General features: G+C 37.1%; 1 protein-coding gene across 1 annotated transcript in view; it reads right to left on the reverse strand.

Annotated features, from left to right (window-relative positions):
• Nucleotides 1-5,505: 5,505 nt before the first annotated feature.
• LOC129723953 (long-chain fatty acid transport protein 4) overlaps nucleotides 5,506-21,613 on the reverse strand; it is a 33,903-nt gene continuing 17,795 nt past the window's right edge. Inside the window, exons 3-11 of the mRNA XM_055678459.1 lie at nucleotides 19,883-20,268; nucleotides 19,422-19,523; nucleotides 18,798-18,951; nucleotides 7,365-7,566; nucleotides 7,098-7,290; nucleotides 6,954-7,032; nucleotides 6,627-6,896; nucleotides 6,478-6,568; nucleotides 5,506-6,418 (exon numbers count right to left, since the gene is read on the reverse strand). Coding sequence (XP_055534434.1) covers nucleotides 6,110-6,418; nucleotides 6,478-6,568; nucleotides 6,627-6,896; nucleotides 6,954-7,032; nucleotides 7,098-7,290; nucleotides 7,365-7,566; nucleotides 18,798-18,951; nucleotides 19,422-19,523; nucleotides 19,883-20,268 — 1,786 coding nt within the window. The 3' untranslated portion in view covers nucleotides 5,506-6,109. The remainder of the gene's footprint in view (nucleotides 6,419-6,477; nucleotides 6,569-6,626; nucleotides 6,897-6,953; nucleotides 7,033-7,097; nucleotides 7,291-7,364; nucleotides 7,567-18,797; nucleotides 18,952-19,421; nucleotides 19,524-19,882; nucleotides 20,269-21,613) is intronic.

Below are 21,613 nucleotides of genomic sequence, written 5' to 3' on the forward strand. Positions count from 1 at the left end.
AAGTTTGAGAGATGACTTGTACGTATGACACTAGTTATGTTCAAATTAGTCATGTAATCTTTGAAATAATAGACTTTCGTTTAATACATAACGATGGCTTAAGTTCAATTATAATCAAATGAAGTGGGAACGTATAGGGCAGCCAAACTTTGAAACCACGTGTTCAATCATAATTCATCAGTTTACCCTTAACTAGCCCGCTCATCTGATATTATTAATATTGATCAAATCGGTTGTGTAGATTCTGAGATAATGAAGTTTCGTGATTTTCACATTTCGGTACTTTACAGACGAAGTTACAGTCCGATTACAGTAAAATTCAATAGGGTGTTACGAGGCAGCTAGAATTATAAGTTGACACTAATTTTGTAGAAATCGGGTCAGCCATCACTGAGAAAAGTGAGTGAGTTCAAGTAGTCTTCGGAATATGTTCCTTTTCATAGCTGGATTTCACATTTTTAAACATAACAGGAAAAGTAATAGTCTGATTGCAAAACAAATCAATAGGGTCTTATGGGGCAACTAGACCTTACATTTGACACTGATTTTATGAAAATCGGTTCATCCATCTCTGAGAAACACGAGTGAGATTAAGTAGTCTTCAAAACACGTTTCTTATTATAACTTTTGAACCACAAGTTCAATTATTATGAAATTCAAAAGCTAAGGTTATTCCAGGTAGCCCGTTCATTTTAAATCAATTTTGTTCAAATCGGTTGTGTAGTTTTCGAGATAATGATGTAATTACCCGTACCCGACCCGAACCCGTAAAGTATTTTTTGGCGTTACCCGAAACCCGACCCGAACCCGTCGGGTACGGGTTTCGGGTGAAAATACCCGTACCCGAACATCTCTACTTTCTATTTCGGTGCGTTGTAATGAGACGTATCACGTTTGTTAGCGAATTGTTAGATTTTTATGAACTCGTTACCTTCAACGTTGAACATCTCCACAATGGCGCCTATTGCATTTTGTGATTCTTATGTAAAATTTTCTGCTAAACACATTGGTGATATCAAATTAAAGGAAAACTTGGGGAAGTTTTGAGATGAACGCAATTTTTGTTTTCAAACGCAAAATAACAATGCTAGCAACACTGAACGCTAGGTTTGATGATGCCATTCGATTGGAAATTTGAAAACCATCGAACAGAGTGTCTAATATTGTCTACAGCTCTCACACGCTTACCATGAAAAACCTATACGTAAGTAGAAATCACTCAAAATCCTCTTAAAGCGCACAAACTCAAAATTTGAGTAGAGAGGCTGTACCTACTTCTGAGTTGTATGATCATACCTATAATTGGATAACGAGATATACCTAAAAATTGGTAACATATAAGATAAAACAGATACAAAAATGACTTGTTTTAACGCATATTGGGATTTTTAAGTTCATGATTATCAACAAAAATAGGTAGTTTTAACGATAAAGTTCCTCAATTCAACCCACAACTTGTTTGTTTTACAGATCATTGGTAATGCAATTTTGTAGTTTTAACATATCAGTGAGTTAACTTCACCCTAAACTAAGTAGCTTCTAATGACATATTTCTACGAAAATAAGTAATTTCAACCTAAAATTAAGTTCTTTTTACTCAATCCTATAGTATTGAGTACCCAAAAGTAAGTAATCTGGTATAAACTATTGGGTAAAAATTACTCAACGATCGATAAAACTACCCAAAATTAACCTCAAACTATTCACTATAAGCATTGAGAATTCCTGCAACAAAAATTGAAAATTTTGGTTTTTTAATACAAATAAAACTCAAAACACTAAAGATAATGTTTATAACATTGTTTATATTCCCTTCAACATCCGAAAGTTGCTTATCACACAATTGATTTTGAGGTGCGTCCGTTCGTTTTCTTGGTGGGACCTTCAACGCTGTAAATTTCCGGAAAACCAAAATCTGGCCCGTGCCACTCTGGCGCACACCAATAGTTCATTCTCCGGTTCAGTGTCCCCCAGGCGATACCACTTTCTGTGTGGGTGGTTTTGCTTTCGGAAGGAAGTCTACAAGAAACAAGATTTTTATTAGACTATGGAGAATTTCGCATTTGAAAATCACAAACCTTACCTTTCGCTAATCGATGAGGATATTTAATTCATTTTGAATATTTCAAAGCAAACAATATACTACTCCAAACCTTCTTGCACTAGAAACCCGAATTTTAAGCACTCGTAGAAAAAAAACACTGTTGATTTCACAACTGTTTCTTTCTTGACAGCACTGGCAGGCACTTTCTTCCAAAATTAAGTAAAACATAACCTCTCGAGCAGCCAAAATTCTTGATGGAAGGGATCGAAGGAAACTACCAATTTCATATTAAATACAACCTAAAACATTCAATTCAAAAATGGGTATGCTGTATTGATCCATCATATGAGTTTTTTCTACAAATTTCACTTAATCAAAGTTACTCATAATCGCAGTTCGCTTAGGCGAACTCAAAAATTGGTAGTTTTCGTACTCATAATTAGGTAGCTTCATTTAACCGTGTACGGTCTCTGAGACATTACGTTTTTACGAAATATGGAAAATAATGTTTTGTTAAAATTTTGCAAAATGGAGGGCCTCGCAATTTAAGGGGGTTGTCCGATTAACCCAAAACTATGTATTTTTCAGTTTTGACCTTAAACAAGTCATTTTATTCATTTTGAAGCAAATCGGAGAGGGTCGTTGCATTTGCTTGATCCCTTGACTTTTTATAGTGATTTTCTACAACTTTTAATGCTCTGCAATATTGTTTGCTATGGTTAAACACACAGTTTCATCTTTTTTTTCTCTTGTATTAGAAAAGATTTCAGTATGAACATCAGAAAATAAATGCAAGAAAAAAATCGTACGAAAAAGTGTAAAATTCACATCGCTGAAAGTAAATTTGTAAGTTCGTTATAATTTCCTAAACATTCATTTGAAAATAAAGCAGAAAAAAAGTAAACAGTAGGTAACATGAATATGTTCTAGTATCCAAAAATTTGTTTATTTTGAGTAGGTTCATTATATCAATAAAAATATTTCAGGTCGTTTTCTGCGATGTATCGTTTTAAATTGGTTAGAATTTTGATTTTTCTGTCAGTTATGGATATTGTTTGTGTCCTCTGCAACAGGTGATATGAGAAATCAACAAACAGTGCGAAATATATTACCGCAGAAAGTTGAATACATACTTTTTTACAATTATAAATTATAAATATATTCCAACGAACATCATAATCAACTTTCACGTTTATTCCTGAACGGATTCACTGTAGACTCACAGTAGCATGAGGTTCAGTTTACATCAATGATCATTTCATAACATACAGCGTAACATAATTATAGGAAAATAACCCGACACACTTCATTAGCAAGCAAAATAAATTTTGGGTACTAGACCAAATACCGTTGATAATTACCTGTCACAAAAATAACGATGCTTCAATTTCTGTAACGTCAACTTGCCAAGTAGGGGCATTTACATGCGTCGAAACTCTACTTTATTGCGAGGCGCAATTGTTCGCATCTAAACTGGACGTTCACGGGCCTCACCAAAGCAATACGATCCGAAACTATTTACCACACCAAATTGCCAGCTTGTCTATGCCGAGCAGCGCGACCAGAACATGAAAGGTTTCTCTCCTCCATAGGAAATGCAAACAAAACTTAGCCGGCAGTTTAATTATACAATAATATTTCATGCTTCGCTTGCGCTGTAAAAGTTTTTCACTCACCAACGGACCGAAGTTTTAATGAAAATCAACATTTTCGGTGGCATGCTGATTAGGTGGGTAATGGGTAAAATTTAGACAAGTGACTGCTGCCAGCAGCGGTTGTAATCTGTTTTCCTAGCCACTGCTGTACCTGTTGTACTACTAATCCAAACGCAAACGCAAGCCAGAAGGTTGCCTGAAATGTTGCAGATAACTGCCCATCAAATAGATTTTAAACTGGGAATTTTACAGTCATTGCTACACATCAGATTAAGCTTTCTACTTTCTACTTACACGACCCCACATGTTTGCAAACACCAACAACCTGCCACAAAATATAAAGCAGTGAAATTATTTACTTGACTGCAGAACAGAAGAAAAAAAACTGCCGGGTGCTTCAACCGTTCGCTAAAATTAATAGTTCTACTCAATCTGGCGATGTTTCGCACGAAAAACCCTAGCCAGAAACGGAAATTTTAATTACGATCCACATTGTGAAAATTATGAATAGATGACGATGACGGCGACAAGCGCGGGAAAAAGAGTTCATCTGGTACTGGCAGGCCAGTCAATGCAATAATGGTTTGAAAAGAGCGATTTTCTCTTCCACCTTGCCCGCTGCAACGATCCTCACCCAGGGCGGCTCTGTGAAAATTCCACCTGTTCTACCGAAAAACACAACCAGGCAAGGACGACGACGAAAAGTGTATGTGTTTGTGTGTGTGTGAGTGTGTTGGTGAAAAGTATTCCGTAAAATTCAGCCGCGGCTTGGTTAGTCAAAGCGAATATCCAGAGCTCCAACTAGAAGCCCCTGAATGAGCCGAGAAGCAACCGAGGTAAAATATGAACGGACAATGGCAGAAATTGCTGAGCTGCGGTTGTGAACGAGCTTTTGACATTATTAATTTTCAATAAAATCAATTATCCAACACATCAGAAACATGCACATGATGAAATAACGAAACATCATTAAACTTGACTAGCGAAACGTCATTAAACTTACCGACTGGCTCAACTCATAATGGAAAACCTCGGCGTCGAAGGCTTACAACACCGAGCAACGACGTATTTTACGGAAAAAATGAGCTCATGGTTGGTAAGTTAGAGTGTTATGTAAGTTCTGTAGCACACTGATTCTAGAGTACAGTCCCTCCACAGTTATGGATCAGCTACAATTATGGGTCACTTTCACGCAAAAACGTCTATTTTAACGAAACTGAACAATTTCCATGAGCAGTGGTATTTTTTACAACTCACTTGTAACCTCATTCATGGGATTAAAATGATTAAAAGTTGAAATTGTCACTTATAACTTTAATTCTGCTCGGTGCAATTAGTGAAGTGACCCATAATTGACACAGTGACACAATTGTGGGTCAGTCCATATTTTGGCTATTTTTATTACTTTTACATGATTGTGCGACAAGACTGAATAAAATATCTTATTATCAAGCTTTTATAACAATAAAATAACGTTAGCGTTATGTAATTTGATGATTTCATGATCTAAATGATTCCGAATGCCAAAAGCGACCCATAATTGTGTCTCTGGCTATTTTTCTTCACAACCAATTTACACGCATCAACTGCAGTGAAACTATTTGTTGATCGAAAGTCATCAGAACACAGAGATAGATAGTAAAACATTCGTAGTTGATAATTTTTCCGATTTTATATCCATTTTTGAACATTCAGACAACACGTTGACAGACCCATAATTGTAGATAAACTGTATGTTTACTTGTAGACTTGCTGTCAAGATGTAAGCCCAAAGGTCAAAGGTTTTGAAGGTGTGAGACATGAAGCTAATCATTCAAATTATTTTTTTCCTAGTACAAAAATGATGGAACTATAGAAAAGATAGCTTCTCGTTTGAGTTCTTCTTCTTTTGGTATTCTAGACAATGGAAAAAATTCACTTATATAAATTTGACGTTATCATGTAAATGGTGCTGCCATCTAGATTTGATATTCAGAAGTCGCAATAAAGCTACCGTAAGTATCTACAAACTACAAGTACGATTTCAATAGTCCAATAATTCTAGTATAATAATTACATAGGGACTACAGTTGAGCTATTCACTGATGCTAGAGCGCATCTTTAATTGGTAGGAAGGTAACGGCCTCTGACACCATTTTATGAAATTCGCAAATCACTATCTCCAAACAAATATTTGATGATAAACTAAAAGTCCTATATTACGTTTACTTCATTTAATATCGACAAACAATATATCTATTATGGGAACAGGATTGAACTAAAGATAAATTACGCTAGTTAAAATAATATCATGACTCTTAAGCTATTCAACGTGGTTAGTGCTAAAAATATCTATCAGTCAATTGAAAATTGCGACAAAATGTCTTTTCGTTGCATCGTGGTACAACTGATTGCAACCATTCGAGCGCCTCTAAAATTTCCCCTTACCGCTACTCACAACCTCATAATCCGCTTGGGTAAACAATCGGTAAGAGCCATTACCCTGCAGGAAGTAGATGGGATCGTTGATTTTCCTGATATCATAGCCATCCAGTTGCAAGTCACGTTTCTTCAATTTGAAAGTTGTCGTCATGGGAAGCTCCGATAAAACTCGGATAAAGAGAGGCCGAGCATACGGGGGCAAGCAAGCGCGTATTCCGACGGCCAACTGTTCCATGTCGAGTTTTCGGTCGGTGTCCACGATGGCTGCCATTCCAGCTTTGCCCTCGACCTCGGGAATCTGGAAAAGTGTACTTTATAAGTATAAGATGTCAAATGTTTTGTTTCAGTGCTTCTCACATCAACTCCATAGACGGCACAATCCTTTAGCCCAACAATACTAGTGATAACTCCTTCAACTTCGCATGTGGCAACGTTTTCTCCTCGCCATCTAGAATATATATTTTGTAAATAAAGAACGAGTATGGCTTGTTGCTTGATAAACTTACCTGAATGTATCTCCCGTGCGATCCTTGAAGTAATAATAACCGAACAAATCTTCCACCAGAATATCGCCCGAATTGAAGTACATATCACCCTTGGTAAACACATCTCGCAGCACCTTTTTTTCGGACGCTTTCTTATCCGCATAACCAACAAACGAGTTCAGTGCATTCTTTAGGTTGATTTTTCCGATAAATACTCCAGGCTCTCCCGGTTTGCAGCGAATGCAAAATCCGTCAGCATTGCGAATAACCTCTCCAGTTTCCTCCTCACAACTGGAATAATTTTTCGTTTATTGACTGCAGATTTGAATCACGTTTTTTTTTTCTTACCGTACTAAAGTAACTGGATACAATTTACGAGCAAATGCCGGCACGAATCCAACCGCTCCTACCGTGTTATCAATGTTCACTGTGCGAATTCGAGCAAAAAATTAAGCTTCCTACACTCAATTGTCATATCAAGAATACACTTACTCAAATTGGAGTTCCCCTCGGTCGAGCCGTAAAACTCGGCTATTTGCTTGACATTGAATCGCGAAACAAACTGGGTCCAGATTTGCGGCCTCAGTCCATTCCCGAACGCGACTCGAACTTTGTGCTGGGTGTCGGTTGGTTTCGGAGGACTGGACAATACAAACCGACAAATTTCACCGATGTATTGTGCGACCTTGGAGAGGAATTATGGAAAACATTATTCGAAAAAGGAAGGTGATAAAAAGTTCCAACCAATGCTCTACTTACCGTGCAGTTGTACTTGATACAATCCGTGAAAAAGTTTGAAGCGGAGAACTTTTTCCTCAGGGCTGCTGTCAACCCGCAAAGCATTACGCATCCCATACCGACCATTCCGCCTGCGGAGTGATACAGTGGTAACGGGTTGTAAATGATGTCATCGGAGCGTAGGTTCAGCATGTAGTAAGCTCCGCTACCCATCATGATGAATCTGGAAAATAAATATCATTTCTTCACATACAGTATGCAAAAAACTTCATTCATCTATTGTACCAAATTGAATTTTTTTTGCTCTGCTATCAAAAAAACTCGATTTATGTAAATTAGGGTGGCAGCAAAAATGGTCATGTCACCGACCATGCACATTGCGTTTATTGACCTAAAAAAATTATATGTGTAAAATTTCAGCTCAATCGGACATGATTTAAGGGTGCCTTGAAGTATTGAAAATTTTGATGTTTCGACCCTCGAAAATGTACATCTCTAATAAAAATCCAGTTCAAAATGCTTGGTACATGTAAATCATTTTATTGTTTATCAGGCATTTTAAACACAATTTTCTATTAGGAATGTTAATTTCGTCAAAACACTGACATTTTAAGCGCTTTGAGGCACCCCTAAATCATGTCTGATTAAGCAGAAATTTTGCACTGGTTATAATTTTGGGAAAATAACCAAAAAAATAGTCGGTCCTTTAAATTCGATTTTTCTATACATAGCATTGCCACCCTAATGTATATATCATTCCACAATCACGTATAAGTGAAGCTCAAGAATTTTATCCACCCACTTGTACACAAATTTGATGTATTTCAAGCCGCTCTTGTCACTTTTAAGCATGTAAACATTGCATTCAGTACTATTTAGTTACTAAAGCTGGTGTTGGTCAAAATGTCAGAAAGCTTATAGATTTTGCTGTGTTTCAAAACTAGTAACGAATTATGATTTCCGTAATTTCCGGAGAAAAGCTACCACAAACTAACAGACATAACACTTTGGATAAATTTTCAATAAAACCATCGTTCGGCTGATATCAGTATTTTACGTTAGTACCACTAGCACCATCTACTGTCGTGTTCGCGTCGCGTCTTGTATTTCGACATTGGCGCTAGCGTATGTGCGTGTGTCAAAATGGGAACCACAAAATATGTATGAGATCGCATGACAGTGCCCCAGACGGTGGTGTCCTGCGATGACTGTTATGTGAAATTGCTATCGGAAGCAAGGCGAAGTAACACCGAAGCTTACGTCTAAAAACATCGAATCAAAAAAAAAAATTGTTTTCGATTCATAAACATTATAAAGTTTTCAGTAAAAAACTGACTTTTTTCGGATGGTGATAAAAATGTAACTAAGACAGATAATTGAGTTTGATAAATTTCCTTTGAAAAGTGTTCGAGTTTTTTCTTTGTTTTATTTGTTAAGGAGGAACTCAGTTTTCGCGGCAACAATGCTGGAGTAGATCTTAAGCTTCAAATTTGCTCAGAAATCCTCGATGAGACGCAACTTGGGGACCACATCGGTATTCAGTCGCTCCATCTCCTCCAACGAACGCTTCGAGCAATGGGCCGAAGCCATATCCGGCCAGAAAACCGCGTCTTAGCTTTTATGGTATTTCTTTATGAGCTACACAACTTCCGGCAGGCACTTACTACAAATTTCCCGCTCACGGCCAGTCCAGAGAGAAATAAAAGCGGATTTGACATCTCCTTCTCGCTGATTGCCAACCACAGCAGCACTTTTTGGGGAACTTGGTGTGTGAAATGAACATCACCTCGGTGCTCACTTCCTTCGTGAGCGAAGTGAAATACAAAGTACCCTGCCAGTCGTTGCCATCCAGGGCGAGACAGGTCTCGTTGTCTATCACCACCGCCACGTCGCGATTTACCGGGAAAATCGACTTTACCATCTTGATCATTCAGGCACTGCCGCTGCGTCATTTCCTGCAGCTTCGAGACCAGTGGACGGGACTGCCGCTTCCTGACATGTATGCCCATGTTTTCCAGGTATTTTTTCACTGTTTGGCCGAATGCACCGACTTCCCGGCCAAGCGCACATAGCGATGTAGCTTCTTTTCCCTCGGTCTTCCTCTTCAGGATTCTTTGTACCGTTCTTTGAACGCGCACACTTCTGAACTGAAAAGCTACACTGTTTTCGCCATCACGGTTAGAGTTCGATTGATAGAAATGTCAAATTTTTTATGCTGACTCATGAGTTACTATGACCGATGCAGTATCGGTAGTTTCGTCAGGGCGTGTTTTTTTTACCGCAAACGGAGAGTTATTCACGAGTTTTAAGCATTGATCTAGTTTGCAGTGCATACTGTGTACAAAACGTCTACGTAAACACAGTGGAGTAGAAAATTGTTAATTTTACTACTCTAAATGAAAGCGCAGCTTATTGCTTTTAAAGTGTCAAAGAACAACTTGTAGAGACTTCGTTAGACTTCAATGTGCAATTTTATTATTAAAAAAAACATGTTTATCACACATTTTAGAGAGAACGTTACAGTTTAGTTCTCAAAGAAACATTTGATTTCACATTTGTTGCTTTTCAAGTGCTTCTTTTTCTCTCTAATTTGAGGTTTTTCAGAAACAATTGATTACGAAATTTTCTCAGCTTTTCAAAGAATTCCGACCAACAGAATTGAGTTAGCTATCATACTTCTTGTGCAAGACCTCGATAAAGGCGAACATAACCGAAAACTGAAAAAAGTGAATAACTCTGCACTGCAGTAGTTATATTTTGGCCATATGCGTAAAAGGATTTTTCATTTTTCATCAAATAGGGTCCTATTTCACTTCCTCTTTCCCTAACACCTTGTATACTGTGCGGCACTGTTGCCTTTATCAGTATGTGTTCTTACAAGACATCAGTTTTTATTAGGTTCTAACAGCAGATTTACAAAATGTTGAAGAGAGAAGGTTGTTTCAAACTTTTCGAAAAAACTTTACCTTCAAGACATCAAATTAATCTAAGTTCATGGAAGCGAACATTGGTTGACCTGTTGGGACGAAAAGATTGTCATTTTTTTATACTTATATAGGTCGGCTCGATTATCCGGAATGTCGATTTTTTTATGCTGGATAATCGAGCATATATCAAGATGGCTTGACAACGTAATTTTTTTTAATTTTTTTATCACCAATATTTAGTGGTTAATTTGTGAGTTCGAAATCCAATTTGTGGTAATTTGTGGTTAAGTGGTTTCCGAGAAATTTTCAAAAAACTGAGTCAAGCCATCTTGAAAAATAATTTTTCTTTAAATGAATCGGACAACGATGATATATACATCAATCGAAAGCTCTCTATTTGTGGTTCACGAAAATGTAATTTTTAACGTCATAATTACTAGTGTTTGTACAGAAATTTGTGTTCTATTGTTCACGTAGTTCTACGTTTTGATTATTTGTTAATGACGCTGCTGTCCGCTAGTGGCGTTGGCTGTTTGCGGTGTTTGTCACTGCTATACTGAGCGTGCGTTTGGGGAATATGGTAAATATCGAGATTCGGGGAGCTTAGCCAACACACTTGCTCTACTACAGGTAGCCCAACAGGCGGAGAAAGGATATGTGTAAATTTGTTGACAAAAAGGATACCGGTAACGAAAATGTACTTTCAAAGGAAAGCAATCCAAATTCGACGGATTATTTTTCGAGCGCACAGAGAAGTAACTCGAGTGGAAGCCTGGCCAAAATTATTTTCACTACTGTTTAGTAATATGTTGGAAAATATTTGAGTGAGAAGTGGAAGTGGCTGGTTCGAGTATTGTATCAAAGAGTAACTCTAATAATCACGCACATAACTTGATGTTTACATTTACATAGCCTATGTGGCTTCATTAATGTTATTGAACAAATGAAGAAATGCGCTCGTATAATTTACGCCTGAGAGGCCGTTGCGTCAAAGAAGTTTCCTGCATTTGGATCCTCGGAATCGACTTTATGGTTGTCATGATCCAATTCGTGTTATTTGCCACCGTTTAAATGAGGTATACGACCTGTGACTTCGACTTGCCAATCAATGTGTTTCGTCAACGACTCCTAGATGCTTTCCGCAGACTGTGACGGTAAAGTTTTAATTTTAATTTTAGTTCATTAAGACTTATCTTTGTCAGATGAATGTAATTGTTTAATAATAGTAATGATAATAATAATAATAATAATAATAATAGGTTGGAAAAAGGCTTTTGGACGGAGTGTTATTTACCTGGATTATTGATTCTGTGCATCAAGTTAATTTTAAGTTAACTTAAATTAGTTGAAGTTCATTCACTTAACTAATCTCATTTAATCTTTGTTGAACTGAAACTCTGTTTTAAGCATGAGGCAGGTATTCGTCAAAATATGCCATGAACAACATTTTTCAAACGGGTCGCAAATGTCAATCCGGACGTTACCGGATGAGATATTTGCGAGGATGTGATGTTTTGAACTTCCATTCCCCCGATGATTATATGATCGGATTCCGCGAGATTTGATAACTCATTCAATATTGAAAACGCTCGAAAATACGTCAAAATCACTAATTTCGAAAACTTCTTAAGAGTGGCTATAATTTTTAATATCGGAATTTTTTTCAACCGGTTTATTAGCATTGAACATAAAGAATTCATTTGGTGCATGATATTGATCAATTGTCATTTTTTTGACGCCTGGCACAACTTGGTTCGATTCCCAAAAAATGCTTGTAAATTTGGAAATATTTACAGCTCTCCCAGCATATGATAATACCGTTTAACGTTGATAGAGTGATGGTATATTGTGAAGCATTTATTTAAGCTGCAGAAAAAAATATAGCGGCACCAAAAAGCGACATACATTTTTTTTCTTATTTTGGCCAGATTTTTGTTCTAGGTACTCCTCTGTGCGACGGTGCCACTAGTAGCTTGACAGACACGCGGACAGCAGAAATCTACTTTATTACTTTGCTCATAAGTTAGCACATATACATGAAAAAATAACAGAAGAGCAACATTAAGTTGGATCCCGACATTTGTTTGAATATTTCTGAAACATTTCTCCGAATCTAGGTGATGAAAAAGTGATAATAATTGTTTGCCATTCCTACTGGTTCTGAATAATAATCCGTCGAATTTGGATTGCTTTCCTTTGAAAGTACATTTTCATTACCGGTATCCTTTTTGACAACAAATTTACACATATCCATTATGCGCCTGTTAAGCTACCTGTAATGCAAGTGTGTTGGCTTAGTTACTAAGAATCACGATATTTAGCATATTCCCCAAACGCACGCTCAGTATAGCAGTGACAAACACCGCAAACAGCCAACGCCACTAGCGGACAGCAGCGTCATCAACAAATAAACAAAACGTAGAACTACGTGAACAATAAAACACAAATTTCTGTACAAACACTAGTAATTATGACGTTAAAAATTACATTTTCGTGAACCACAAATTGAGAGCTTTCGATTGATGTATATATCATCGTTGTCCGATTCATTTAAAGAAAAATCATGTTTCAAGATGGCTTGACTCAGTTTTTTGAAAATTTCTCGGAAACCACTTAACCACAAATTACCACAAATTGGATTTCGAACTCACAAATTAACCACTAAATATTGGTGATAAAAGAATTAAAAAAAATTACTTTGTCAAGCCATCTTGATATATGCGATAATACAAAAAAAAACAAATTTACAATTACCACACGTAATTATTTTTTCGTTATTTTATTTATATGCAGTGCAGTGGTGTAGTCAGAAACTATAATTTCTGTGGGAAAGGTCTGGAAGAGCATCAAAAATAAAATTAGACAATAGTGGGTTTCACCTAATGCGGAGATGCCCCAATCATCCCGAAAGTTACAGAAAGCTAACGCTTTAGCGTTACTTCTGTCATTTTTTGGATAAACCCCCCGACAATCCAAGTAGGCTATTTTTGTCTGTGCAATTTTGTCTTGCTGCTAGTTATGTTTTCGTGCGTTATTTCCTAAAAGATTTAAATAGTGACAAAAGTTTGGTGAAGAGAAGAGAAACAGAATTGTTCCGACATTTACTACAAACGCAAAAATTATGGAAGATATCGATAGATATCTATATCCCTTTCCGACCGAGCCCACACAATTGTGTAGGTAAAGAATGACGGATAACAAAACCTAAATCGAAGCAATTCCTATTTGAAAACACTTGCTTGCTACTGTTTTTTTATTTTTCGTAGCAGCTGCGATGTTGACACTAGCGTTGTGAACAATGAAACAATGAATAGAATTTTACTCAAAATAAAGCGAAAGTAAAATATGGCTACATCAACTGCATACGACCTGAGAAAGAACAAGGCGAAAATTATCGAGCAGATTGCACAGCGTCAACTTCGAATGAGTGAGTTTTTTGAAAATTATACATCGCGTGATGCTCTCAAATTAATTTATAATCTAGGTACAGACAAACGGAAAACCATCAAAAGAGCTAAATATCCTCTACTTGATGAAGCGCTTTATATGTGGATCTTTTAGAAACGTCAATGACATATCCCTGTTAGCCAGAATTTATTGACGGTTCAGTAGCGAAGCTATATGGTATGGACTTTATTTTAAGTGTACCCTTCGTCAACATTTGTCGCTAGGGACGAACCATCAGCTCCAAGAAAAAAAAGGAACAACGAGTGTGTGACTTTTGTGTCTTGCGTGAATGCCGATGGCTCGTTCAAACTTCCGGTTATGCTGATTGGATTGTCAAAACGATCAAGAACATTGAAGAACATCCATGAGCTGCCCGTTTTTGGGGAGTTTGTTCTCAAGGTCACGGTATTATAGAAGATGTTAAGCTGCCAGTGAGGGCCGTCTTAGTGATGGACAATTGTTTCGCACATTGTAGCGCCGCAGAGCTTGAAATTACTGGTGGAGCAACCTCTACAATCTTCCTACCACCAAACACAACGGCCTTGTTGCAGCCAGTAGAGCAGAACGTCATCCAGATGGTCAACTCAAACTACAAACAAAAGCTTATGCGTGAGGTTCTTGGACGCCAAGGAGAATTTGATGACATGGTCAAACGTATCAACGTTAAGGATGTTATATTTAGGGTAGCCGATGCTTGGGACAAGGTTCCGGCAGATTCCATTGCTAAGTCGCTGCTGTACACACAATCAGAATTCGATGAGAATGATACATCTCGTTGTCGGTTGGACGAGACCGCTTTCTTTTGAGCGGGGATCGTCCAAATAGTTACTTGGGCAGAGGACAACGAACTTCCAATGGAATGACAGTTCCTGGTAATTGATTCACGGAATGGTAATGTTTTTTTTTGTATTCTCGTTTTGCTGGTTACTTTTTTAACTTTTAAACTTTGTTACTTAATGAGTATATTTGATTTGATTTTAAAATTAACACTGAGTTACCCGACAAGTTTCAATATTTTTGTTCAACCACGGTAAGAATGAAACAAATGGGGATATTAATTAGTGGTCGTTTTCAAATGACGTAGTACTTGGAGGAGGAGAGGGGTTTCTTTTTTACTACGTCATAGTTCAATATTATGCATCAAAAGTGATAAACATTTTCATTTCAGTCTATTATTTCGACTTATAAAATCGATCATTGGTATTGAGTATCTGGAATAGCCTCTATTTCAGTCCCTCCTGTTCACAGCTACGTTTATGTTTGTCCAAACAATTATATTTTACATGAATCAGAAATTAATATACAAATCCATTTGAATTAATGAGTTAAAACGTTAAGAACTAGTCCGTCCTGTACAGAGGATATAAGAGTAAATGGTTGATGTCTACTCGTGTCGACTATGCTAGGCATGCACGCATGCGACTGGTTCATTTTTAGTGGAATTTTTTTCTAGAAACTTTTCATCAATGTTTACCGCGGAACGATGAAATAATAATAACAACTAGCATATTACAAAGTTGTCCAACTTTTTATCTATCTATCAACATATTGGTTATGGTTATCCATCATGTGGCTATGCTGTTATCATCGTTTAAAATTTAACTGAACGTTTGCCACATTTATTTTCAATTTTAAAAAATGTACTCCAGTATAGAAAACAAAGACGTAGTCCTTGACGTGGGAACTCTCCACCAGCGAAGCTTACTACAAATGGCAGTTATCTATTTCAACTTTGGAATACATAATTTGGGAACAAAACAAGGGTTCTTGTTTTTGTATTGTGGGACAAAGGAATCGCTTTACGAGGGGTCCAGGAAGTGGGCTCTTGTTTGATTTGGTACATCAGCAGCAAATTCAAATCAAATAAATGTGTTAAATCAAATAAAATGTGTTGATCTAGATACATCAACATCGTATTGATTTAGATGTACATTGTGGTTCTTGAGGAATAACCACAAGCTTCGTGTCAGTGGACATAGGTATCTCACCAACAACAGAGATTTCAGTCAAATCGAAAATGAAACAATAAAAATTGTGAACATGTTCTTGTAGGAAGAATTCTACCACTTAAAAAAAACGGGCTTGGAATTTCAAAAGCAAAATATTCAGATATTATTCATGTACTGAAGTACGTTCTTTCAATTCAACATCAGTTCTGTGAGAATTTGAAACGAGATGAAAAAAATTGCCGGTGGCCCTACGCATGTTAAAGTTGGAGTTCGAAGCGAACTGTGGTCCAGTACTCGAAGTTACCGAGACCGACAATTCGAATGATACCAAACAAGCAGAAAGAAAAGAATGAAGAGCAGCAGATGCTAATGGAAGCCCTCAGCGATCAGTTTCTGAAAAACCTGAACCTAATTCACTGGTTTTACTCATTGCAATTGAGTATTTTGGATGTAGTCGAAAAAACACACAAATTTACGGATGTGGCCAGAGTTCTTCAATTCAGATTCACTGGGATGGAATATACCTAATGATATTGGAATTCTTGGACCAACATAACCTTTTCAAACATCTTGCCGACACGTTTCCGGAGCTGGGTAATTTTTAAAAGGCCATGTTATCTTTTATTGAAATAATTTTTAATTCTATCACAGATATATCAAACAACTGGGATCTCTCTACGAGCTATTATAAAACCTCCAGACACTTCTACAAATTGACCGTGGACAAACAGGCATCAACCATTTACTGTAACATTCTCTACATCAGTCTCAAAAAAATACAGAATCTTCCCGTTCCAACAGGTCAATTATTATTTATTTATTTAGTTTAATAACGAGGCCTTAACCGTCAGTTGGCTATTCGCCTCGAGCAACAGGTCAGTTAATATTTGCTTCGATGAATAATTTGATGTCTCGAAGGTAAAGTTTTTTTTCGAAAAGTTTCAAATAGCCCTCTTCCTTAAACAATTCGTTTACCTGTTGTTAGAACTTGATAAAACTGAAATAAAACATGCTGGTAAAGGCAACCGTACCGTACAGTACCAGATAGAGCAGAGTGCCGCTTTTTTTAAAATTGTCATTCAAAAAGTAAGATTTCTTTTTCCTTGATTTCTTTATGATCGGACCGGTTTCTTTGCTTAGGTAATCTTTTGTTTAGTAACTTTTTTCAAAAAATAAATAATTTTTTCAAAGCGTTTTTTTTTTAAACGACAAAAACCAATAGCACAAAATGGCATCTTTTGCTTATAGAAACTTCTATGCAAAGTTTCAGCCAAATCAAAAACGTTCGATTAAATTGGTTGCCCGTTTTTTGTGGAAAGCGTTAACCGTGCGTTCTTGTCTTATAAATAACCTCATCGCTTCATTTGTTGCCCATTCACTAAGATTTATTTAAAATCTTTTTGTACATTTTAACACTGTTTAATGATATTATTTTTGCTGGGTAGTATTCGACCCTTTCAGGCTATTTTTCGGAAACCGTAAGTCGCTATTCCTGATTTCAAAATGGCGGCTTGAGTCAATTTCCAGCCTTCAGCTATTATGCCGATTCCTAAAATACCCATGTTGGATGGTATTTGACCTTGTTTTCTGCACTGATTGGTTGAAATCTGCGGTCAAAACAGGGCTCGACATTTTTCAATAGTACAATAGTTTGCATCATAAAATAACAATTTGGAATAACCATTGCTAGTTTCTCCATATATTACTGCAAAAACGTAGGAAATCCGTTGAAAACTCATCGAGTTATAAGCATTTGAAATTGGACAAAAATTATTACATGGTCCGATTTTCATTTTACATTCTGTCTCAGAGGCTTTCCCAAAAAATAATTAATATCAAGACAATTATAAAAGGTAAAAACATTATATAGACTAAGTGCAATTTGTTGGGGAAGATGAAGTAAGAATGACCAGTGCCAATATCTCAATGCTCAGTGCTAGTGAGGGAAACAATTGATTTTTAATTGAAAACGAAGATTAACAGCGTCACTTTGCATTTTTTGCAGAGGCTTGCGGTGATCCTGATAGAGACTCAGCGGATCAACCGAAATAAAAAAACTCATATTATTTCATTAGTTTAGAAGTGTGCCGGGTCCTTGAACGATCGCTTTTATGAGTATTTTGTTTTCAATGCAAACGAGAACGTTTTTCCCAAAAAATGCACGTTTTGAGCGCTAAAAATTGCATTAAAATTTTTTTTGCGGTAAAATGTAACTGTATGTTTCAAAAAGCGATCGTTCAAGGACCGGCGAATTTTATAACGAAAATTTAAAAAAAAAAGATGAAGGAAATCGGTTCAGTAGGTTTCCCACAATCAGGATCACGGCAAAGTCATTTTCCGGAAAAAACTATTCCGAGATAATCGCGTGTAAAGTTTCAAGTTTAGCTTATGCGGCCGTAGCGAGGCGCGTTGCAAATCGCTCTAACTTTCTTCCTGTTGCTCAGATCTTTATGAAAATGTGGAAATGTTCTCAAGATGTTGTATTTGGAGATAATGTAATAAATTTTTTCCCGGTTTTTTGAAAACTAAAAAGGTATATAACCACTTAAGCCCTGGTCTGAAGACTTTTGAAAGCGTTGACGCTAATAGCTTTAGACTCTCAATAAACGTTTTGTTGGCATAACCTTCAATCGGTTATCTGTATTCACTCATGAACGAGGATATTTGATAATACCTATAGCAAAGCAGTGAAAATTTCATCGGGAACTGAATAGAAAATTTGTTTTTGAGAGTTTTAAAAAAGCGCTGCATTGAAAAATACTGAGATGGTCAAACAGAGGTGTTATACAAGCCAGTTACTGATACTAACGTTGATTTTGATGAAAAAAAAACGAGAATTGGTAAAAGTGTGACGAGATAATTGTGCTTTTAATAGAAAAAATTGCTGCGCCATAATGTTATTACGTTTATTCTTAAGAAAGTTACAATTTAATATATGCTCTAACACGTAATTCTTCATGAAAAACCCAGATTACAAGGTTTTACACAAAAACGATGAAAAATTTAACTTCATTCATCATATGACTAAACATTCCCAATTTAAAACAGAAGATGATTCTGAACCAAGCTTAACTGGACGTGTGAAATATTGACGACCGTTCATAAACCCAATCGTTAGAAAAAAAACTTACCTGGAATTGGTGATCACAGCCGCCTTGGGCAGCCCGGTCGTACCGGAGGTATAGATGTAGACTAATTTATCCCTCGGTGATATATCATTCCAGATAGCGCTTAAGTCTTCACCGCTGGGAACGTCATTCAAAGCGTACCTCAAGTCGACAGCATCTGGAAGAAACAAACTTTAGGTGAGTGTATGACGGGATAAATCCACGAACCCCAACCCGGCCGCCGCGTGCAGCAAGATTTTCCCTTCGTGAGAAAATGATTTATGATTATCTATCATCTGTTCGGATGTGGAGAATGGGATGTATGTAATTCTTTTTCGAGGGGAATTCCGGTGTCATGAAAAAAGAAGTTTGAAGCTTAGGCACCTTTCCGATTAAGTGGGAAAACCGTGGGAAAATGTTTAGTCTGACCAGTAATTGAGCCAGACGGAAATTCTTTTCGTCCGCAGGCGGAACGGAAAGGAAGTGAACTGGAGCAACGAGAATACATCATCTGAGAAGCGTGTGTGAAATTTATGGGAAAATGGCAGCCGTATTGGACACTGCTGATAATGGAACGGTGGTGGATTAGCTGAAACTGCTGTTGGATTGCTTTCAGAACCACCGGGGCGTATAAAACACATTGCTTACCTGGTAGTTGCGCACATTCCACCGGAACTGATGATTGCTCCGTACCGTACACGAACATCGGAAGGCCCTTCACTCCTTCCTGGTCCAAAACTTCCGCAATTGCTGAAAGAAATTAGAAATGAAAGATTAAATTTTCTAGAGCTCATATTTTTTTGAAGCAAAATATATGCAATAAAGAAAAGCTTTATTGTAAACTAACTCTTCAAAGGCAACCAAACTGAATGGCTCCATTAATCCTAATCCTCTCAAGACGAACCATCAACCTTTCATTACAAGGTGCATGCAAGTACCAACTACAACGAGTAGCCATCAATCGCAGACTTCGAAGTCGGGTCCGAATTCTGCTAGACAGGCGAAAATCTTCTCTATAGTACTCTACAGTTCACAAACGGAGTGATTGACAGAATCCATTTTGGTTCCCTCCCCTGCAATAAGCTGTCAAACCAATAAACAGTTCTTACCACCAGCCAGCTCCGGGCTAACGATGATTGCTTTCGAATTGGCCGCCACAATCGAATGTCTCAGCGTTTCTCGCCGCAGATTGGTGTTGATCAGAGCCGTTACGGCCCCCAATTTGGCCAGCCCGAGCCAGACGCACGGATACTCGGTGCGGGTTTCCATCATCAGCGCTACCGTATCACCCTTGCGGAATCCTTTCGCGTGAAAAAAGCTACCGATTCGATCCGAAAGTTGCTTCATGTCGGCAAAAGTCAGCCGGGTATCGTCCATGATAAGAGCCAGTTTCGTCGGTTGCCGGGCAGCGACATCCTCGAATGCTGAGACCACCGTCTTGTTTTCGTTTCGCAAATGAATGGCAATATTAAGGCGGACGAAGGCTACCACTGCACTGAAATGGAGAAAGGATACAAGGTGTTAGTGGAGGAACGTGCATCTAAATACATATTTGACTGTAGTATTATAAAATTATAGTACTATAGTGGCGCAAATTAACCTATAATGGAACCCCTTTATTTTATTAACCTATAATTGCCCCACCGTCAGATTAACTCGATTTCTCTTAACATAACTCGGAATTTATAAATGTTTGTGATGCAAATTGGCTGGATAAGATGATTCCCGATGAAAGTTTTCTGAAAATCCAGCACTTATTCATATCATCCAGACAATAAATTGTCACGATGTTTTTTGAATCTTATTTTATATTTTTAAGATAAGTTCTCTAGATATTTTTTTAAGCGAAAATGCCGGTGGCGTAGTGAAAAAGTAACGTGCCTTTTTAGTAAATAACGATGGTAAAAATGGAGCATTGTGATGCGAATCATTGCAGTTGGTATTATACATTTCTAGTATGAAAACACTTTCGCAGTGCAAATGTTAAAAATAGTTTAAACTGTTCGAAAAAATCGTCATACCATCTGCACAGACTTTTCTACTTTTTATATGTCACCAACACCTTGAATCCTCAAATAGGTTTTTTTGTTCTCGTTTAAGAAATCTCTGGTCTCAAAAAATATGGGTTTTTTCTTAATTTTTTTTTTCGAAGGAAAAAGCGACACATATGAAGATAAGATAAGCTGAAGCATGAGATTTTTTGTTTCGATTAGAAAATTAGAAATGAGGAAATTAAGCAAAATAGAGAACTTATTGACAATCTCGCACGGCTGCTCATGCTAACGACCATATGGTATACACAGTTTTGGCCTTCCATTTCAACTGTAACAAACAAACAAAAACTTCATATTTCAAAAAGTCTTGCGCATATGCTGTTATCAAAATCTATCCAATTATATTTATTAAATAAACTATTCATTCTAAAAAAAAGAATTCAGGTTAAGGTGGTTTCAGAATATTTTGATTTTGGATCTGAGGATTTTGTGAATTTGAAATTTCTCGCCAAACATGTGAAATGGGCCCATGTGCCATATGTAAACAAGCCAAATTTTCTTATTTTTTGATTAATACAAGCGAAATCTACCATTGCCGAAGAGGTTTGTTGATCGAAGAATTTATTTTCAATCAACCGATCTCATTTGTACGAGTAGATTAGGCTTGTATTTATTAAAAAACGTGAAACTTTGGCTTGTTTACATATGGCACATGGGCCCTTTTCACATGTTTGGCGAGATTTTAGATTTTTAGATTGCAAGCAGCACAGAAGTTTAGGAGTAAAGGGTTCTGTATTTATGGGTGTAAGGAGTTAACGACTGATGGATTTAAGAATTCAAAGATTG

The sequence above is a fragment of the Wyeomyia smithii genome, chromosome 2 (genome assembly GCF_029784165.1).
Source record: "Wyeomyia smithii strain HCP4-BCI-WySm-NY-G18 chromosome 2, ASM2978416v1, whole genome shotgun sequence".
NCBI lineage: Eukaryota > Metazoa > Arthropoda > Insecta > Diptera > Culicidae > Wyeomyia > Wyeomyia smithii.